The 22009-nt window shown below is 39.3% G+C and overlaps 2 protein-coding genes across 11 annotated transcripts in view; both read right to left on the minus strand.

The window, feature by feature from the left end:
- Positions 1-15576, minus strand: part of nup214 (nucleoporin 214) — a 32345-nt gene extending 16769 nt beyond the window's left edge. For 3 of the 6 annotated variants that reach the window (XM_026173655.2, XM_026173652.2, XM_026173654.2), the window contains exons 1-17: positions 15382-15561; positions 14495-14690; positions 14197-14351; positions 13869-14067; positions 13705-13775; positions 13548-13611; positions 13239-13342; positions 10779-10885; positions 10541-10607; positions 9933-10056; positions 6610-6768; positions 3215-3731; positions 2997-3124; positions 2792-2880; positions 2255-2341; positions 428-577; positions 22-180 (exon numbers count right to left, since the gene is read on the minus strand). In XM_026173655.2, coding sequence (XP_026029440.2) covers positions 22-180; positions 428-577; positions 2255-2341; positions 2792-2880; positions 2997-3124; positions 3215-3731; positions 6610-6768; positions 9933-10056; positions 10541-10607; positions 10779-10885; positions 13239-13342; positions 13548-13611; positions 13705-13775; positions 13869-14067; positions 14197-14351; positions 14495-14690; positions 15382-15423 — 2418 coding nt within the window. In that variant the 5' untranslated portion in view covers positions 15424-15561. Of the gene's footprint in view, positions 1-21; positions 181-427; positions 578-2254; positions 2342-2791; positions 2881-2996; positions 3125-3214; positions 3732-6609; positions 6769-9932; positions 10057-10540; positions 10608-10778; positions 10886-13238; positions 13343-13547; positions 13612-13704; positions 13776-13868; positions 14068-14196; positions 14352-14494; positions 14691-15381 lie in introns of all 6 variants that reach the window. The other 3 variants (XM_026173658.2, XM_026173653.2, XM_026173651.2) reach the window with 2 other exon arrangements.
- Positions 15577-16579: 1003 nt separating this feature from the next.
- Positions 16580-22009, minus strand: part of nacc2 (NACC family member 2) — a 33867-nt gene continuing 28437 nt past the window's right edge. For all 5 annotated transcript variants that reach the window (XM_026173664.2, XM_026173661.2, XM_026173665.2 and 2 more), the window contains one exon: positions 16580-22000. In XM_026173664.2, coding sequence (XP_026029449.1) covers positions 21477-22000 — 524 coding nt within the window. In that variant the 3' untranslated portion in view covers positions 16580-21476. The remainder of the gene's footprint in view (positions 22001-22009) is intronic.

Raw genomic sequence — 22009 nt, forward strand, 5'->3', positions numbered from 1 at the left:
ATCTGTCATTTTATTTCTCACCTTGAGCTGTTCCTCACTGCGTGGGTCCAGAGGCTTTTTGTAAAGTAGCTGTCTGTAATTTCTGTCTTTGCTCAGTTCACTCTGGGTCTTGGCTTCTTCTGCCCCAGCAAAGCCTTCCAGTAGCGAAGTTTTCAGTGTGCCAATGTCACCATGGAGTGACTAAAGATTACAGACACACACACACAAAAAGGCTTGAAAGGAGGTTTTAAATGATTTATCAACCTAGAGTGACACCATCTTCCAAACACTGCTTCAGACAGGACTCTAAAGTCACAGTGGTTGAAGTCTTATGGTTGCAGAATTTAAGGTTGTTCGAAATGATTTTTACTGGCTTTCTCAACATCAAATGTTAAAAGGAAGAAGAGCAGTCTGTGAACAGGACTCAGCGTTTCAATCATTGTCTTACCTCTGTAGTTTCCTTGATTTCCAGGGTGAAAATATGGAGGTCTTCCGACTCTTTCCTCAACTCCTTCATTTCCTCATCAGCACCAACCTTAAAGTCAGCTTTTGCACTTCGTGCCTTAAGGTCATCCAATTCCTTCTGGAAGTGTCCGATCTGATGGCAAGTCAGAGACATGTTTAGTAATGTTCTGCCAGACACCACATGTGGTGTCCTGAATAAAGTCCACTACCTTTTCGTAAATCCTACAACTTTGTATGTCAAGTCTTTGAAACTAGTTACCAACTAGACACCTGCACCATTAAAGCTGGTGATATAACTTTTCAACTAATGTACCTATGCCTATTGCTCTATTTATCGAAACACATTATTGCACATAATTAATCTGATGTATCCTTATAAAATAATGACATTAATATGTACTTGTTTGTTATCTTTTGTCCCTCCATATAACATTAATGTGAATAATAAGAAGGTACTTTATTGATCCCAAATGTTGGGAAATTACTGTGTTATAGCACCCGAAACACAAGAAACAACTTAGCTCAATTAAACAAATAATGTATTCATTTCTTCTTTTTCTTCAAGCTGCTTTACAGGTTCATACAGCAGATGATCTGCCTCCATTTAACCCTGTCCCTAGCATGTGACTCTGTCCCACCAACGCTCTGGATGCCCTGGATCTAGGGCTGTGCGATATGACCGAAATCTCATATCCCGGTATAAGAATTCTATCGTCCGATAACGATATAAATCACAGAAATTTAACATTTTCTGTAAATTCTGTGAATCTCGGGCGGCTCGTCTTGCAGGAAGTGTTTCCAGCTGCGCGTCATGTAGCTGGAGTCAAGTGTTTTAACCGATGCATGAAACTATACATTTTTAGACACAAGTTGTAACAGCCGCCGTTTTCTTTGTGAGTATTTATTACACAGCGTGCTGCGGGGAAAAGCCTGTTCTAACATTCGAGTCTAAGGTTTATTTTTTAGCACCTGGTGGCTCTTTTTTAATTCTCATCCGTAAATAATCTGCTCTTTCACGTGATTCAGTTTATTTTGAAAAGTCTCAACAGGATCTTGAGCTTTATTGTGAAAGGTTTATGTGGAACAAACAAGCGGACACGCGATGCTGTTACCGTCGTTGTTGTAGTGTGGTTATATTAAATAAGAGAAAGAGAGAACTTTAAGAAATTAATATAGCCACTACAGTGACCATCAAAACGATGAAAAAATATTGCCGTAAACAGTTTATTTTGCGACAGCACGAAACAAACGATAGCGTAAAATGAAACGATAGACGTTTCTATATCGTCATCCAATATATATCATTATATCGAACAGCCCTAACTGGATCTATAACGCTCCTCTGAGGACTTTTCCTCCTGCCTGGCAGCTCTGTCTTCAACATCATTTGAGATGCTTTGGACATGTGCAGAGGTGAGATAGTGGATATACTGGACAGTTTTGTCAGTAACACATTCAACCTGAATTGTCCCCCCTAACACTCATTTCTAATCCTCTTCCTCCTGGTTACTCACAGTGAAAATCATAGCACCTTCAACTCTGCTCAGTCGCATTTATTTATTATGTATTTGGTATAATTATATTGTAGTATTATATGTTCTCTATATAATTTATTTGTTAGTTTATATAATTAAAAAGCATTCTGATTGAGGTCCACACTTGATATGGTGCATTTCATCTTATCACTTTCTTTTCTCTACAAGCTCAAGAACCCATATATTAGAGATTTAAAGCATTCACACGACAAAACCAGCATTTCTTCCCCGACAAACCACTGCTACATGGCACGACAGTACATGATATGTCTCACCTCCTCCAATATGCCAGCCATGATGGGATCAGAGTCTTTCCTTTGCTGTAGCTGTTTCTCCAGGGCCTTCACACTGACACCGGCCTGCTTTTTCATGAAAAGTATATCAAAAGTTACTTTTCACTGTCAGCAACAAACACAAAAAACAGTCTGAACTAAAAAAAATATATCAAAATGCCTGTCATCTGATATTACTTTTAATCTGTCTGTTTCACTTTGTTTTAGTTGAAGTCTGTTGCCAGTAGCAACCAGTGACTGCACAGTTAAACAGAAGTTTGTTTTGTGTTACTTTATTTAGGATTTGTGAATATATTTTTTGCTGCAATTAGTTAATTGCTTACGTATCCAGGGCTCTATATGACAACACCTCCTTTGGGAGTGACCAAATTTAACACCAATCATCATGATTTTATGTCATTGGTGAATTGTGATTAAAAGGTTGTTTTTTTTAATCTATCGAAAAAGTCTACCACATCACTGAAAGAAACCTATTTGATATAAGAACAGTAAACTTTCTTCGCAGCAAAGAGATCAGACCTGTGGAGCCTGGGTACGGGTCTGGACAGCAGGAGAAGGTTTCTGGACAACTGCTGGAGAGACACTGGTTTGAACTGGATGCACTGGAGCTGATACACATTTGGAACAACAGACAACATGCATTTGCAATTAAGATTCCAAGAGGACCTTTGTAAGAAAAACTACAACATAAATTTAATTACATTAAATACAACACCTTTCTTACCTAAAATAGCTGGTGGTTTGCTGGCCAAAGAAGGAGGGGCAGTTAAACTACTGGAAGTCGTGGCAACCGTTTTGGACAGTGGGGAGTTAAAGGAGAAAGGAGGTTGTGTAGTCTCCACTGTTGAAAATCTTTGGAAAAAGCAGACCAATTTTTAAACATTTAGACAAAAATCGACATCTTAGGACTAATACTATGAAAAACACGTGATAGTTCAGTACCTGTCATTTAGATTCAGTTTCACTGCAGACTGGGACGCAGGGGTGGCAAGACTCTGAGGAGTTAGAGCTGGTGCTGCTGATGGTTTAGCAAGACTCTGAGGAGTTAGAGCTGGTGCTGCTGATGGTTTAGCAAGACTCTGAGGAGTTAGAGCTGGTGCTGCTGATGGTTTGACAGAAAGGTTGTTGAAAGAAAAAGCTGAAGGTGCAGAGGGAGTGTCAGAGGGAGGTTTCGAAGCAAAAGAGAAGCCGGATGACCCTGAGCCAAAAGGTGCAGAACCCCCCAGGGAGAAAGCTGAAGGGCCTGAAGTGGAGCAGGTAGTTGGGATGGAGAAAGTGAAGCCTGATGCTGCTGATGACACAGGAGCTTTTGGAACAATGCTGAACGGTGCAGCGGCAGAAGAAGTAGCAGGGGATGGAGAACTGGAAGCAGCTGCTGGAGTAAGACCAAGGCTTGGAAATGCTGCTGGGGCAGATGGGATTGAGGCAGCAATTTTGGGTGGTTGGGTTGCTAAAGAGCCTGTGAAAGAACATAAACAAACAAACAAAGATTACTTTTATTTGATCTCATCACATTTAAAGCAGTGTGAGTTTTGTCTACAAGCACAAGCTACTAGTTTAAAAAAAAAAAGTAGAAAGGTGAAAAAACATTTTTAAAATCACATTTCTGACAGTTTTTAAAGGTATCTGCAGAAATGACCCCTTTATGAGTGAACCTGACTGAACCAAAAAAGAAAAAGCTGTTCATAGAATAGAAGGCACTTGAGAATGTAGTAAAAGCTCACTGCATGGTAAAAACAGTTGGTCACATTTAACAAATGTCAGTGAACAACATGTGAAAAACAACCAAAAAAATTAGAGAAATAAACTCTTTACTAAATATTACTAGAACCAATAATGCACTACACGGCTGCTATATTAGGTACAGCCTGATAATCCAGGGTAGGACCTTTTTTGCCATTAAAATTACTTTGATTTTTTTTTTTTAGAAAAGGATGCCAGAAAAATTCCTCAGATTTTGGCCCATATTATTAAAATGACCAAAAAATAATAATAATAATCACACAGTTGCAGCAGATTTGTCAAATCATGATGCAAACCCTCCACATCCAGATGGTGCAATACTGGACTGAGTCACTCCTGGTGACTGTAGATTCCATTTGAGTACATGAACTCAAGAGATCGGATGAAATAAGGTGGAGATTATCTGAGTTTTGTCACATGGAACTTTGTTTGCTGGAAGCAGCCAGCAGATGATGGCTGTACTGTGGTAATAAAGAGATAAACTGGGTTGAGAATAGGGCTGTCCCAAACGATTATTTTGATAGTCGACGAGTCACCCATTATTTTTGCGATTAGTCAACTAATCAGATCATCATCCATTGAACGTAAAACGTACAGCTTATTGCACCAGCAGCATCTGCTCTTATATAACTATCATTAGCTTACAGCTTTAAGTGTTTAAGGTATGTGGTAACTAAAAATAAAGACAAGATGATAGTTTATTAAATGTAAATGAAATTTGCAGATTGTTTCGGTGGAGTTTAATAAACTCAGCCGTCTGCTCCTTGCTATCTAAAATATAACAGGACACCGGAGTAAATTCTCGAGCATCTCACACTTCTGATAATCAGCTGTCTGCTTGACGTTTATTCAGCTGTGTAAAAACTATAACATTGATCTCAGCCAAACCGATTTACTCAGGAACAAATACTGAAAAAAGCCAAACACTAACATTTTTAAGTTATCTAAGTGACTTATATATCATGTTTAACCTGAGTAGCGAAAGACGGTGGTGGGTTTGAAAACAATCTGCCGGGAGTCCGGTGTTCTCACGGGCTCTAGTGAGCCTTGCCCCCGGCTAGCTATCGAGCTAGTGGGTAACAGACGTCTCTGAAAATGTCGGAGCGCTTTTGAAAATATGTGTCTTGATAAACTGAGCAGATATTTCAAGTTTACACAGCTACATTAACATAAAATATGTTAAACGTTTATTTTGTGACCAGAAAGAATAATAAGAGTAATATTAAAACTAAGTAGCTGCCGCCATTGTTGGAAACTGAGCTGGGCTGCGCTATGAATTCTGGGACACAGTTTCTTCTCCTCCGGGGTTTAACGGCAGCTGGCATCCTTGTACATGCAGTGCTGCCATCTTCTGTTTCAGTCCGTTATTACACTCTTAAATCCTACTACTTATTCCTGCGTCTTTTGGGATCTTACAAAGCTTCAAACGACGCATCGACTATTAAATTAGTCGTCGACGATTTTGATAGTCGACGTAATCGTGACTAGTCGACTAATCGTGGCAGCCCTAGTTGAGAACTACTCAAATTCCAACACTCCCATCTTAACATTGGAGCAAAACTTAAGACTAAGACAACATTTTTTCCAATCTTTTATTGTCCTATTTTGGCGAGTCTGTGTGAATTGTAGGCTCAGTATCTCAGCTGACAGGGCTTTGAAAGCGCCATGACCTTCTACTGCTGTAGTCTATCTGCGTCAAGGTTCAACATGTGCATTCAGAGATGCTCTTCTGCATATTTTTGGTTATAATAAGCAGTTATTGCTGCTTTCCTATCAGCTCGCAGTAGTTTAGCCATTCTCCTCCAACCTCTGGTATCAACAAGGCATTTTCACCCAGACAACTGGTGCTCATTTTGCCTTTTTTTGCATCATCTGGGAGACGGTTGTGTGTCAAAATCCCAGTAGAGCAGCAGTTTCTGAAAAACTCAGACCAGCCCGACACGCATCAACAACCATGCCCTGTTCAAAGTCACTGAAATCACTTTTTCTGCCTCATTCTGATGCTCAATATGTCTACATGCCTAAATGCACAGAGTTGCTGCCATGACTTGTGTTCGGTTGCTTTTTAAATGGTTGTATGAACACAGTTTACAGCTATCAAACATTTAAAGACATAAAGAAGACATCAAAATTAACAAGAGGGATATATTCAGAAAATCTGCTTCCTTAAAGATTAAGTCAGTCATTTTGTTTAGTTTATTTAACATAAAAAAAGAATGCAGTACTCACAAATGTACTTTGATTAGTGTGTAATTATGTCTTCCAACAAACGGGTGCATTCTCATAAACTTCGAATTAATCCATCAAAATACATAGGAGTGGTTTGTGGAAGTCTCTGTGTTCCCTGACATTTTGAATACAGTGGCTGAGCTGTACATAGAGACAAATCTATGTGCATTTCAGCCACATACACAGCACGCTATAAGTTACTTTAATTTAAAAAAACAAAAAAAAACAGCACAAATAGTCACTTCAAATCCCCAAAGGAGGAGCTGTAACAATTCAAACACTATGCAATCAATACATTATCAATACATTAGGACATTGAAGAAATATTTTAGGCAAACATGGTTCCAATTCACAGGTTTTCTTACCAGGTTTGGGAAGTCTTTCCCCTTCCAAGGCCAGATTAGAAGGAGCCACGACTAGCTGCTTAACCCCTGGATTGAGGTTGAGTAGAGCAAATGGACAAAGTAATCCCTCAGTGGAAAGCATTAGCATTGTGGGCGCTGGGGGCAAGGTCTTCTCATCAGCTTTATGGGAGTGGAAAGATTGGATATAAACAAAGTCAGACACTGAGCAGTTCTCCACACAATATATTTAAAAGTTTTAAGAACATTTGAGTACTAAGACAGTAGGTTCACGCTATAGTTGTCTGACTAAAGTTGGAGCTTTACGCCCTCTAGTGGTTAAAAAAAAGTATCCAGTCTTCATTTCAAAAAGATACTCCAGTCAGTTACAGAGACAACTGTCCTAATATTTGTAATTCGGTAAAAGAGTAAGATGCCTTTCTCTTCTCGCCAAACCCTGAAACATTTTCTGCTCCTCACACCCACTTTCTTGCCCTTTCCAAAGCCTCGCAGTATGCTGTGGGCTGCAGAGAAAATGGCAAATCATGTCTAAACCACCATTCAAATAACGAAACTGACTATTCACGACACAAATTAAAGATGCATTAGTCAGAGTTGATACTAGTCATTTCAGAAATGCCAACAAAGTACACTGAACACACAGTCCTCTTTGTTTTCTCTATGACCACGTTTTATATCTAAAAATACTGAATTTATCAAGTATAACTGTTCATGAGTGCATGAAAAAGTGTTGCTTTTTCTGACCGCGTCATTAATATCCACCGACTTTGCACCTATTTGACCCATGAGCTACATGCATGATAATCAGTGTCAATGTACACACACAAATACACACCCACACTGACAAATAAAATGCCAAGAAATACACTTGAAGAAGCAGTGCGATTTAAAGTTTTAGACAAAAAGAAAGCATACACCCCCACCCCACCCCAAAAGACTGTATCTAATGCTTTTTTGTTATGAAACTAAAGTTTGAAAGCTTTAGAGACGCAAGCAGAGAGAGGGTGAGAGGGAGCGAACAGACGGGAGAGGCACACGGTAAACCTCATCAGCATTCTGCAACAGGATTGTCTGGGCTTTGTTGTTTGTTATGGTCCTCTAGCTTGTGTGAGCCATTTTAATGAGTGCATTTTTCCCTACAGATAACTCCCTCCTACTCTCCCTTTGCTTTTCCAACCTAATGTCTAACTTTAGATCAAGGTTTTGATCAGACTACAATCATGTCATAATGTTGCTCAAATTGCAGGGTTTTTTTTCCCGTAATGGGGAGGGAGGGAATCGTAGAGCGAACAGGAAGAGATGTGACTAGACAGCAACAGCAGCTCTACGTGAATGTCTGGCAGACTGGGCCAGTTAAGATAAAACAGTGTACTGAGACGATAGCTTATCACTATTCTTTACACATGCTGCAATACAGCACTGCGGTGAATGCTGTATGCACACAGAAACCTGACGGATTTAAGATTCACTGGCTCATTAGGGGACTTCTCACCAGAAAACATTTTAAAGTTGAAACAAAGGCAAGGGAATGCGCTACAAGAGATAACACGACTAAATTAAATTAAACTAAACTTAAAAATGACCAAATTAACTTTTGTCTGGTGGCAGAGGAGACGTGCACCGTCGCCTATCTTTAGAGCGTGGTAAGAGGGCTGAATGATGTTTTTCACACCCCTGGATTGAAAAAATACAGGCCATTTATTTTACACCGCAGCTGTCTGATTCTTTAACAAGAGACTGTCACTATGTGTCTTGGTGAAGAAGAAAAAAAAGAATTAGAAACTATGCACCCACCACAGTCAACCAAATATAATGCGCCTGTCTCTGCTAAAAGAAATTCACTCGAAACTAACACGAGCCTCTGTGTTTTGCTGACTTATGGTGCGATCGAGTCATTAATTCCTCTTCCATCTATTTCCACAGTTTTCTGCTGACACACAAGTTAGAAGACAGCTCACTACTGATCACCAGATTCACAGCGTAAACACAATAAATCCATGGTGAGCACTAACACTGCACTGCTTCGCCAGTGTTCAAAATGCTGCATTACTTTTCCCACACAATCCACACGTTTTTCCAACAGTGTCGATCCAAATTCTTAGAAGCTTTGACTACCATGATAGAAAATGTCAAAATCGTGATCCATGATTATTCACTAAACTTGAATGTTATCCTTAATGATATTTATAAATCTCACTGACTGTGTTGGGTCTCATTTCTAGCACCAGCACTGTGAAAGGTGTACATCTACGTGGCAAGGTGCCAGATGAGGTCAAGGTTTTGTTTTTTCAAAGTGACTTTAAGCAGAGACGGCAACATTGTAACGATTTTTTTATTTACTCATTTTTTTTAAAACCCTGCTTTAGGGCTGCTCAATTAATCGAATTTTAATCTCGATTACAATCTGGGCTTTCAACGATCATTAAAAATGACTGAGCCGATTATTAGCACCTCCCTCGTGCTTTACTCTCGCGCTGCTCCGTGTGACAAATCGAGCGCACCGCTCTGCGTTTCGAACACACGTCACAACAATTAAGAGGACCCAAGGGAAGCTCGGAAAGCTAAGCAGAAGTTATTTGGAGAGGAGAGTGACTGCCGTTGGTTGAAAAGAGAGGTAAAAAAAACAAAAAACAAAACTTCAGTGGTGTGGAAACATTATGGGTTCGCGGAGTCAGAAGTGGATCAAGTAGACATAGTGTGTAAACTTTGCTACGGTATCGTAGCTGCACCACAGAGCAACACTGCAAAGTTCACTGAACATAGATGTTTACATTTTCCATTTATTTTTTATATTGCAAACATTTGCACTGTTATCAGTATTTGCACACTATTTTATATTATTTTTTGACAATCTTTAAAGCCATTATTCAATACATTGTTATTGTTAAATAAATATCGTCAAATAATCGAGATCTCAATTTCAGTGAAAATAATCGTGATTATCATTTTTGCCATAATCGAGCAGCCCTACCCTGCTTTGTTTTTTGGGATTCCATTGAGTCAGGCATTACAGTTGTTATGTCTGTTAACATTTGCTCAATCAAATGACAGCAGTATTTCTGTCAACAACTGTAGCACAGACAGATCACCTTTATTGTACTGTACGCAGACTGGTCATGCTTATTTGACACAGTCAACAAGTCTGATATATTCTGAAATAACATGAATCATAACCCAAGTCCTTATGAAGGTTATGCCACAAAAAGAGAAACAAACAAACAAAAACAAGGCAAAACAACAACAACAGTAATAATCTTTATATATGAAATTAACTTCTGCTCAGACAAGTGAAGCAACTAAATACATAAAAAGTCATATTCACTTACTTATGTGGATTTCCTGCTGGCTGGTGTAATCTATAGCTAAGCCAAGGGGCAAAGTGTCTTCATTTGTTTCAGTCACTCGAAGCTCAGCCCTGCTCGAATCTTCTAGTTGCCAAACTTCCCACATCTAAAAGGGGTAAAAATAAGGCATGGTCATCACCATTTACAGAGAGTAAGTATTCAAACAAAATCCAAGGAAAATTAATAGATTTGGGCGGGTGGGGGTATTTACAGTTCCTAAAAGCATCAAGTCTAATTCTCTAAAACGTTGAAGCACTCAGATAAAATTATTGGTTTACCTAATTGATAAAAATTCAGCAAAAGCACAAGCTTGCTCAACTGTCACCAAAAAAGTCAGGTAAGCATTGGATATTTGACCTGGTGGGAGCTTAGCTAATCTAAATTATTTAGAAGGTAAGTGTTGTGACTGACTAGAAGCTGCTGTAACACTTATGCAACCCTCCTCGATTTTTTGGAAGCATTTTACTTTAACCGAGTAAAACAAACGGATGTAAAGACAAAGTAGAAAAATGACAATACATTCAAGACCACTTTCATTTATCTCTACATTTAGACAAACCTAAAACGTTTTCACACATTTTAGCGTTTACCTTATCGTCTTGTCTGGCAATGACGCTGACCTCAATGGAAGCTGCTGATGCTGCAAACACAAGGTCCCTGGATGAAAGAAAAAAAATAAAAACAATGAGACAAAGCTTCAATTTACCATGACCTTAACATCAAACAAAGCACAAAACTTTCAGGGCATAAACAATGAGTTTTAGCTTATAAGTAATCAGGCTTTCAGGTCACTGTTGGAGCAAATCTATCAGTTGGGATCAGTCTTACCAGTCCTCTACGTGACTGAGGAAGTAGTGGTGCTGACGCTCCGTACAGCTTCCAAAAACAAATTCACCAAAGTTCAGAAACTTTGGCTCCACTTTCTCATCCTTCTTCTGTAAAATAAATAAATAAATAAATAAATCTAGAGTAGAGAAGTGGCATACTTCAGTAGCACTGTAATTTATGTCAAAAATGTAAGCTGCAGAAAAAGAACCACAATATGCATACAGTAATTTATGTGCATTAACCTGTCAGCTAGTGACATCAAACTGTGTCTCAGGGTTGGGGGGGGGGGGGGGGGGGGGGGGGGGTTTGTGCTAAATCTGCTTTCTGTTAAACAAATTTAAGGGGGATGAGTGGGCCTCAAGAGTCTTGGTATACAGACTGTAAAGCTGTCTAACACACATACAAGTTTGAGTTTTATAAATAAAACTGATTGGACATTAACACTGTTAAAATGCCTTAAGCTACCCATGGGAAACAGGTGCAGCAATTTATTGGAACATCTGCAAACAGAAATGGAAATACAGCATATAACAAACTTTGTACAATTTTAACAAGCTTGAAGGTTTACAGTTTGGTATTACCACCTTTATTCTTCATCACAGCCTGAACTCTCTGATGTAGTCTTTCTTGTAATTTCTTTAACCTCCTAGGACCTGGCGTCCACAATATGGACATCACATTTTGGGTTGTCTAGACCAAAATACTACATTTTGCTCTACAAGGGCCTGATATCCACTTACGAGGACATTATACTGCCACTGTTCTATTGAATTTTTAAACAAATATGCTCATATGTGGATCTCATTTTTCTCAGAAACAAAAAGTAAAAAAATAAAAATTTAAAAAATTAAAAAAAAAAAAAAAAAAAAAGAATCTGGTAATTCTTTGTTTTTACATTCATCAGGTGCCAATCATCCCAAATATCAAAGAGAAATTAAAAATGCATGCCATGGAAGAGTTCAGGTCTTAGGAGGTTAAGTAGTCGCTTAAAGGCCATTTAAAGCTCTTCTTTGGATGTTGGTTGCGTTTTGTTAAATTGTCTGTTAAGATGATTCCACACTGTTAATGGGCACTGAGGAGGTCAATCCATGACTGATACAGTGTTGCCTTTTTCAATTTACACAAACAAACATTCCTCTGAAAATGGTCAGATACAAGGACTGGACAGGAAAAAAAAATTGTGGAAAAGCAGCCAATGTCCAAAGAAAAACCTTGAAATACCTTCAGAGAGCCTGCATAACGCTTTCTCTGTCATTAAAAAAAAAAAAAAAAAAACTACAAGTGTAGCTGACTGGGAGCAAAATATGAAGAAATGACTGGTGACTCAATACTTTTGCACAGTAGTGTAAATATGAAAAGAAAGCACAAAAGCCCAATTATGGTCAAAGCACTGGTCACTGCATGCACAGCTGTGATGTCATCAGAGCACCAGAACTACATGCACTGAAACCCAAGGGAAGCCTAAGAAGTAAATAAATAAATATATCACAGATTCATAGGAATAAGCAAGTTTTTTGTTTTAAATCTTTGTTTCTACCATCTGGAAATCTATGTTCCTTCACAGATGTGTCATAGAAATGTCTCCACTGACTGACCTGCTTGCACTGACATGCCTCCAGACTGGTTGTGCCAGGCATACAGGAATACTGTATGCAAAAATGCTGTGAAGTTTCTTTTGGTACTCATGGCTGCCAATGGCAACCATTGAAAACAATCGACACTGTTATTCTTTGCTTTTTTTCTGTGGTCATTTTCTCTGCACTGAAACATTTCTGTATTAATCCCTGTTTAATTATTAAAACCTGTATAAAGCTCTGGAGGCATAAAACACTAATGATGAACAATTAGATGTTCTGATGATCAGTTTGCTGGATCATTCCTGCTCTCTTTCACTTCATGTGGGGATGATGTGAATATTTATGAATAAAGATGACTGTGATCAAACGACTTGTAGATTTTCAGACTTAAAAGCAGCTCTAATGAATTCCTAACCATAATCTAAATGTATTTACTCCAAGCATAAATACACAAATATATTTGTAAACAATGTTTAAAAACTGCTGTGCATTTATATTTTAAGTATAAGTTGAATTGTTACAGTTTGAACCTGGATCATCTTTTTCACACACTTCACAGATCAATAACTAATCTGCTAGATACATGTGTTTAACTCTGTTACTTGCATTGTTATCACTGTCAAATTACTGATAAATAAATAAATTTTAAAATTTACGTGATAAAACTTAGAAACGAAAGCAAGGAAAATTCAAGATGAAAATGTGGATAATAAATTTAACTCTCCATAACTGAGCTGCAGTGATGATTTTTTTCCCCCCGATACCCATGAATGGTCTTAACTGAGCTTCATACTATGATCAGCAGTTCGACCGTAGAACCAGTCTGTTAAACCTGATAAACCCAGATAAAAATCAATCATAAAACGATGCCAGGCATACTTACAGGGAGTGAGATCAACACTAGCTCAGGGGGGGTCTCAAGTGAGCCATCTCCAGCAGCATATGCTACTGCAAACACATAGGTTTTCAGCCACAGCACATCCACAGCTGTGAGAGACAAATAGGAAAGAGAGACAAGACATTGGAACATCAACAAAACAGCAAGACTCAGCTCCTCCTTTTCCTATACAACTTGAAATATTTTATGGAATCACTGCAATCTATTACTAATCTATCACCACCAAGATAAAAACCTTAGTGTACGGACCATTTTCATAGTTTAATTTTATATACATAGGTATGGCTACCTTACCTTTTACAGTTTCGCCAGGGGTGAAGAACTGTGGACATGGGATAACTTTCTTTTCCTCCAGTCCCTTTAGAACAGAGGAGAAAAATCTGTTCCTGTAGCTTCCAAAGACTGTTAAGCAATTTGCTTTTAATTCAAAATTCTTCTTATTATAACTTACTGGTGTATATTGTGTGACTGTACCATCCATTTTTCCAGCTGCAACTTGCTTTCCCTTTGGACTCCAGCAAACTGTGGTAAACAAAGCAAGTAAACAACTACTGAACCACATCAGCGATATGGACTGCAGATAAATTTACCAATTATGTCAAGAGTGTCACTCACTGCAGGTAATTCCACTTGAAGAAGGCAGCCTGGCCTGCACATTGACACTGTCAGTAACATCCAAAATCATTATAGTGCCATCAGAGAGGCAGACAGCCAACACAGACACCTGCGCAGGATTCCACTTCAGGTCCTGCACTAAGACGTCAGGTGCTACAGCTGGCTGGTGCGATGCAAATGGTAGCTTCTGTAGTTTTCCCTGGAAAAGCAAGGAATGCAAATTAAAACAAATATCAGACAACATGATTACATTTACCAGACAAGGTGAAATTTGGCAACCGGTGTTCGACTGTGTTAACACATTAGGTAGACAGACTGAAATAACTACCTTGTTCATGAACGTGCGGACATCATAGAATGTGAGCAACAAGCCAGCTTCCTCAGACATGCCACACATGGACAGTGTGAGCTCATCACAACTGAGAGCCACGTGGTGCAAAATTAGTTCCACGGTCACTTCAGTCAGTGCTGGTATTCCTTTGACTAAAATAGGGAGGAAGATGTTAGTGGACAGTGAAACAGCAAAAATTATTAATGACATGAAACATGTGGTGTATCTGTCATGACAACATTGTGTTTTTAACCTGTCATCATTGCACTATTTAAAACTGCATGTGTATTCATACCTATTTCGTTGGAGTTGCCATCACCTTTATCAGCAGCCAGAATATCTCGAGTTAAGTACACCTTGAGAGTTCTGTCAAGCCCCACAAAAGTTAAGCCATATTTATTTGAGATGGCAAGGAGGCTGGATCTGTCTTTTGGCAAATCTTCGGTGGGGTCAAACACTCTGACTTTCTTCATCTGACGAAACTGAAAATCCTAAAACGAAAGGCAAACACTTTCATTTCATGGTGACCTGTTATGAACTGTTAACAACTGTGGGTCCACTTCGGTAAATGCAAACGCAGCGTCTTCGAGACAGAATAATACACACTTTAAATAAACATTGTTGACAAGACAGCGGGTGAGCCTGAAGGGTGATCTCAAAGCCAAAATGTTTGTAATGCCTCTCAATTAGAACTATGCTAACACGTTACCATATCGTGTTAGCAATCGGTGCAAGGCTTGTTGTAATGTTACAGCAATATATAAAACTTAAACAAAAAAAATGCAATGTGTGTTAGAACACGTTATTTTACAAATGCATAATTTAATAGGACGAATCCACCAAACACAGCGGCGTTTAACTTTACAAGCACAACATCACACCGGCTATGGTGCTAACCCTAAGTAGCGGGCTAAAATAAGGCATGAATAAAACTGCAGTAACTACTTTTAATTGAAACGCTTTTAAACCGCTGTGAAAGTCTTTAATGTTTTATCGTATCAAAATAGTCATTACAGTTCAGTAAATATCGTGAGGATAAGGATACCTAAACCAGAAAACATAACCCACGACAAGTGGCTTGTTTAGCTAGCCAGCTAGCTAAACTAGCCACTACATTAAGGGTGAACTGACACGGTAACTTACACATGCTAACCTGTGAAGTCAACTTTACCAGAGACATACCTTCATTTCCCTCTCAGGAGGGGAGTCCGCATCGTCACTCATTGTGAAATTTTGAGGGTTTTTCTTCCAAAAGACCTGCTGTGTTCGTTTATTTCTTGCTAGTATGTACCACAGAAAGTTTAGGTTAGCTACATCAGGACAACTAAACACACGCCGCGCGATTTCTCCGTTGAAAAAACAAAAACCAGCTAGGATGACGAGTAGATACCAGAGCAGCTTGAGAGAACACGAGCTCATACAGTCGAGTATGTTTAAGAGTTGCAATTAAAAAAATGCATAAAAGTTGTGTTTTTGTGTGTGTGTGTATACAAAAACATAACTTTTATGCATTTTTTTACTTACTATTAAAAAGGTCCCACTTTTTACAGTAATAGAATAACATTTTTTCCACCAACAAAGTGATTTCCATGAGCCATTAACTCAAACTTATAAGTGTTGGCTAATAGTTAATCTATAATTCTACTGTTCGAAGCTTCAGCATAAATTATCTAAATGGACTGGTGGCTATCAGGGAATGGAATAAAAGCCAGCAAAGGAGAGCTCTGATTGTCCTTTGAGGATCCTGGAGAGCTATCCTTGAAGACTAGTTCAAGAATTTACAAGAGTTCAGGCTGTGTTCGAGGATAAAAGTAGTTATACCAAATACTGACTTTCAATCTTGTTAGAGTTGAACACATTCTTTCACCTCACATACCATATAATCATGCGTGTTTCAATAAACTGCTGCATCTTCAGTCTTTCTCATTTTCATAGCAAAATAAATTTTAAAAAATTGAAAGAATGAGGGGTAGCTTAATAAGAGTCCCCCCATACATATATTTATATATCATAGATGAAATGCTTAGGTTAATATGGTTGATTTGGATCGATCCAGTGTTGCCTGCAATTCTAAACCTGTGCCTTCATGAAATAAAACTGGCTGTATACTGTATGTTACATTCATCTTTGAAGGAACTCCAGTGACTCATCCAGCAAAATTTAACACCATTTTAATGACACAAGAATTTCACAGCTCGGTGGCACAGACAGTGAGAATTATTATTGTCACTAATTTGTCTTCTTTCTGCTGGAATCTCATTACTTACATGTTTGAAGCCATGCAGATCTACAATAAATCGCAACTTCCAGAGAAAAATATATTTCAAGTGCATCCTTTTGTAGGTACTTTGGCAAATGCAAAGAGAGACAAAAGACAGTATATGGTGAAGTAAGGACTTTTATTAGAAAGCAGATTTTTCTGTATTGCATTTAAAGAAATTGGGTACTCTTGGACTATACAACTTAAAACTGGTGATGGCAAATATGATGGGAATGAAAGGTAGATTACATCAAAAGTGGCAACTTGCATTTCTGTTGTATATATTATTGATGCTTGAGTCAGAAGGCGCATAAACATCTTTTTCATTTGAAACATAAAGCGGCATCAACACTGAAATTGTCCCATCCCAGTTTGCCTGATCCAAACCCAGCTGATAGTGAAGAACATTACCATGATCGGTGTAGGGTTGTTGTCCATCAAAGGGGGTTATCAACAAAACCTGGGCTCAGGACCACGTCCAGAACATGCTTACCAGAGCATGACAGATATGGTCCGTGTCCAGCTCTGTTTGCAAAGCACCAAAGTTTGACTCAGTCCTGGTTTTAAAGACACACACTTATAACCAAGAAGGCTGGAGATAACATCACCATGTCCCTCCACTCTGGAAAGGAAGCTAGCACAGACCGAAGCAAGCTGAAGAAAGACAAAGCAAACAGCAAGAGCACATAGCAAGTCATACCATATGTCCCGTAGTGCACTTTGGGTCTCGTTCCTATTCTGATTGTCAGCGCTCTGAACACATGGCTTTAAAAGTTGCATTTACTCCTCATTTGCCTAACACCCGGTTGCTCTCAGTGTTTTTCCTTTCACCTTTCCAAGTAGTTCTAAAGTGCTGGCGTTATGTACAAGGACACGTAAATACACAAACAAACCTTCAGTGCATTTTCTTCTGAGTGTGCTGAGCTGTGAACATACTGAACTGTGTACTTAGTCTCTGTATTCCACTCTTTGTCACTACTTTGCTGTCATTAATACAAGAAATTCAGCTTTATGCAAACATTCAGCGAAAGGCCAGGTTGTATAATAAAAAAATCCAGCCCTGCTCACCACAGGACACCTCGATCTTTGTTTACTAACAGTTGACAAGAGTTATTCAGCATAAAATACATGGTGCATAAAGATCAGAGGTTTCATTGGGTTGCGGTGAGTGTGCGAATGGCATGCATTTTATGGTACAAGTGTCTCTTTGCATATAAATGTATTGTTTTTCATGATGAGCCAGTCACTGGAACAAAAAACTACAGTGTCCGTGTGGGGGTGAGCAGAGCCCGATGCAAAGTGAGGAAGAAGTTATTTGCAACAAAATACCTTCTATTCAATAACCATCCAAGAAAAACAAAAAGTTTGATATAAATGAGAAACACGTCCGATACATGACATACATGTAACTGGACTTTTCTCTTTTGGCCACGTCAATCTTCCCAAGGGTTAGCCATGACATTCTCCGTTTATAGTGCAACATCGTTCATTTACCCTGCACAAGAAAAGGATCAAACCCCAAGCGGTCTTAAAGGATTATTGTTCTGTTTTGGGTTTTTTTGATGGCTTTGTTTTGCAGCGGGGCAGAAAAAGTGAATGAGCTGGTCAAAACCAGCGCGTGATAAGGAAATCGTGCGTAAAAAAAGAAAGATCCCCCCCCAAACAACAACAACAAAAGCCCGCCACACCTTAAATGTGACTAACTGATGAACAGGTTTGACTATACTTGACTATACTACGAATGAGATTTCATTTGAATTTCTTCCAAGGGTGTTCAACCAGATTCCTTAAGAGCTGTGCTGTAAATATGTAATACTGGGCTGGTGAGCCAACATGATGGAAAACATAAAGCAAGAATGTAAGGTGAATAAATGACTATGTCATTAATATCATTTATTAGAATAAAAGATTACTAGTTTTTAATTTTAAACTCAAAAATGGCCAAAAAAAGTGTTATCTGGCTATATTTAGTAGATCCTTGGTCCTGTTTGCTTCTGAACACAAAGTAATGGCACACATCCACACCCACACATTCACAGTCTAAGGCACTGCTCCACACCCCTTTAATACTACAGTGGAACACATCCATGTTTCCCACCCGTTATTATTTACTGCTTTATTTTAATTGCAGCTGATTTCATATTCCCCATGCATTTAGTATCTCTGCGAAAGTCCTCCTATTCAAAAGGATCAAAGATTTATTTTACACAAAAACACACAGAGAGAAATATTAAATACAAAGAATATCACACTCATTGCCCAGTTTACTAACTGAGTAGAAAGGTTTCTCTCTCTCTTTTTTTTTCTGAAGCTATAACAGCTACTTTCTATATTTTCCAAAATAAAGGCTACACATATTCATTTCTCAAGTCTGTTACTCTGACTGGCATAACCAGAAGTGATCAGACATTTAAGTGGCTCAAATAGACAACTGAATATTGTTTGTTTTTTACTGCGAGAAAAACCTGTAAGAATAATAAACATATGATATGAAGGTACAATTTGCAAAATCTCTGTGTTAAAAAAACATCAAACAGAGGGGAAAAAAAGCCTGCACTGCATGTGAACCTTGCTCAGTTTTGCACATAACGATGTTCACTACACTGGAAGACCTGTTCGCAGTTTGAAAAATAAATAAATAAAAAAAATAAAAAAAATCACTATATCAATAAAGCTTTAGGTTTAAACACCACCCAGCCTCACAGTCGGTATTAATTTTATATTATGGCATATTTTGAAGAATTTACTATACTCAAATCAAAGCTTGGACCCTCACCACAGCAGTGCTACAGATTACATTCATCCATCATCCCAGCCATCGTGTCACAGTCTTGTTTTATCTACGGCAGATCGCACTTATTCCCAATGAAAATAAACGCGCTATGAACCTTTTTGTTACTACCTAGTGCAATCGTAACCCTGTGTTTCTTGTGCAGGGCCATCTTAAAACTTCCCCTAACAGACGCTGAAACAAGAGCAGAAACAGAGACTACTCTGGCCCCGCTCATGAAGTGGCATAGCATATATTTTGAGAATAGTATTAGTACTAAGCCCGGCAGTTCTTAAATTAACCTATCACAACCCACTTTCCCCCAAATGTTGGTGGCTTCTCTTTTACTTAAATGAACGGTCTTTTCTGTGCTTTCGTTTGCTGATAGGGGGGAAAAAAAAGATACAGGGAAGATCTATGCATTGCACAATGAAGAAAGGCTGTGTGGCAAAAAACAGATATCAAAAGAAGAAATCAGGTATGACGAATGCAGGTTTAAAGTCCCTGTTGGACATTGCTTTGCTCCCCCCACCCCCCTTCCAAAACGTAGAAACAGTCATTGTCAGAGAGACTCGTTTCAGGTGTTGTCGTTACAGCCTCTCAATTAAAAAGGTCCACGTTACCTCCCTCAGCATCTCGGCTCTTTACCTTCTTTTGAGTGCAAATGCAATAAGCCAGCATAAATTGCTCGTATAAGTTTGATTCAATAATTTACCCACCCTCCCAAAGAAAAAAAGAACAAACAATAAAACAAACAAACAAACAGCCAGGTAGGAAGCAGGACTGCGTAGTATCGGTGCATATCACACCACCACCACAACATTACCGAGGTGGAACAGTGCTTCTCTCTAACATTCGTTCTTCTACTGCCCAGTGTAGTGCACTTCTTTACTACTCCATATATCCAGTCTCCTCTGCTCATGGGCACAGCACACTCTTTAGTTTAAAACAAACAAACAAAAAACAAATAAAACAACAACAACAAGAAATTCCAACTGTTACTGTGTAAATCCTGGGTCACAGCCGGATCAGTTCTAACATGCGTCAGACTGCGGTCAGGTCCAGCGGAAAACGGAGAGAGTCCTCTTTGAGCATTAATAGCGTATCTCGAGGCAACGGCAGCTGTTATCTTATTTCAATGCAGGTTTGTGGCTTTGTTGGCGTTTTTTTTTCCGAGAATTCTTTGTATCCACTGTTTGTATGAATGCATGCAAGCTCGGATTTTTTCTTTCTCTCTCTCTCTCTCTTTTTTTTAGTGCATGTTCATGTTCAAGTCTCTCTCTGTATCTCCACAAGAGAATGATTTTTACCCAGAGTTAAAAAGCACTGTTTTTATAGACCATGTATTCTGAATACATTGGCGCAGATATTCAAGGCTATTATCCACGGGTTAGGAAATATGTCTTATCTGTATGCATGTGTGGTTGGGGAGGAGTGGTCTGGAGCAGACACAGGCATCACATTGACAACCTAATTCAACATGTCATGGGCAAATATGCGCGAATAAACAACTCCATGTGATAGAGTTGTTTTTAGACTGTGGACTATAGACATGAGTGCTTAAAAAAATTTGATCATCTAAATGATGGGCCTATTTAATAGGGAGAAAACCGTTTTGTTTAATGGAGCTACCACAGTACATGGCCTTAAATTGCAAAACTGTTGTTGTTATACATTCATACACGTTCAAAATACAGTAAACTAACATAAAGGTCAACATTGCTCTTTCCAGATCTGTTTTCCCCAAGGTTACGCGGGTTAGTTTCTGATGCAGCTTTCCAAGAAAATGGAATCATTTTACAAATCAGTGTACCACACCGGCAAAGCAGCTGTTGCTTTTGTATTGCACTTGAATGATGAATCATTACAGCCATTTGTTCTGCTACCAGGCCTTTGTAATAATGCTGCGGATGCCAAAACACTGAGTACATACTGAGTGTACCAAGAAACGGGCGGAGCAGAAAGAGTCGACTTTCTCAAAGTGCTAATGCCATGCCTGTGTCTACTTCTAAGAACAGTGTTCTGCTTCCACTAGCGGCAATTATGGGAGCACGCAAGCACACGTGTGCGCATGCATGTGCGACAGATTCCTGTATAGTAAGATCAGTGAGTGCGGCTTCTTGTGCTGAGCGAAATTCCCGTTGAGGAAGCACAGAGGAGGAAGAGTGGCGGACGAGCTGTTGTAAAAGAGCAAGCAAAGAGAAGAGGCTGTCTCTCACAATGTAAGAGACAGCCTAAAAAGGACATTCACTGTCCGTTCACCCTCGCACCGTGTCCAAAATTTTCTGCTTCCTGCTCAGCCGGCGTGTCGCCACAGTTGCCTGCCTCGGCTCCTGGGATCGCCCCCAGTGATCTGTTTACACCCTCTAACCTAGCTTCATCCTCGTCTTCCTCCTGTTCCTCTTGGACTGCTCCTTCGCCTTCATCTTCAGCTTCTGCTCCAGCCGCCCCAGACCCGGGGCTGCCTTCTGTCAGGGGTGGGTGAGTCCTGAGAGGGTCCTTACGATCAGGATACAACCTTTGCTCTAAGGTCTTGAAGTCGGCCTCAAAAGTGAGGGGTAACCCTGACTGAGGGGCACCCAGCGTCAGACCCAGACCTATAGCAGCGCTCATGCCCATTCCTGCACGGTACACATCCATGCCATCGGGCAGCATGGACTTAATCTTGGGCAACCATCGCTTGCGGACCCGCCTCGCGTTTGTGCACATGTCAGCAGCAATCACATTCATTTCACTCTCCTTGAAGTTAGGGTTGAAATTTTGACAGTAGACTGTAAAAA

The sequence above is a fragment of the Astatotilapia calliptera genome, chromosome 7 (assembly GCF_964374335.1).
Source record: "Astatotilapia calliptera chromosome 7, fAstCal68.1, whole genome shotgun sequence".
NCBI lineage: Eukaryota > Metazoa > Chordata > Actinopteri > Cichliformes > Cichlidae > Astatotilapia > Astatotilapia calliptera.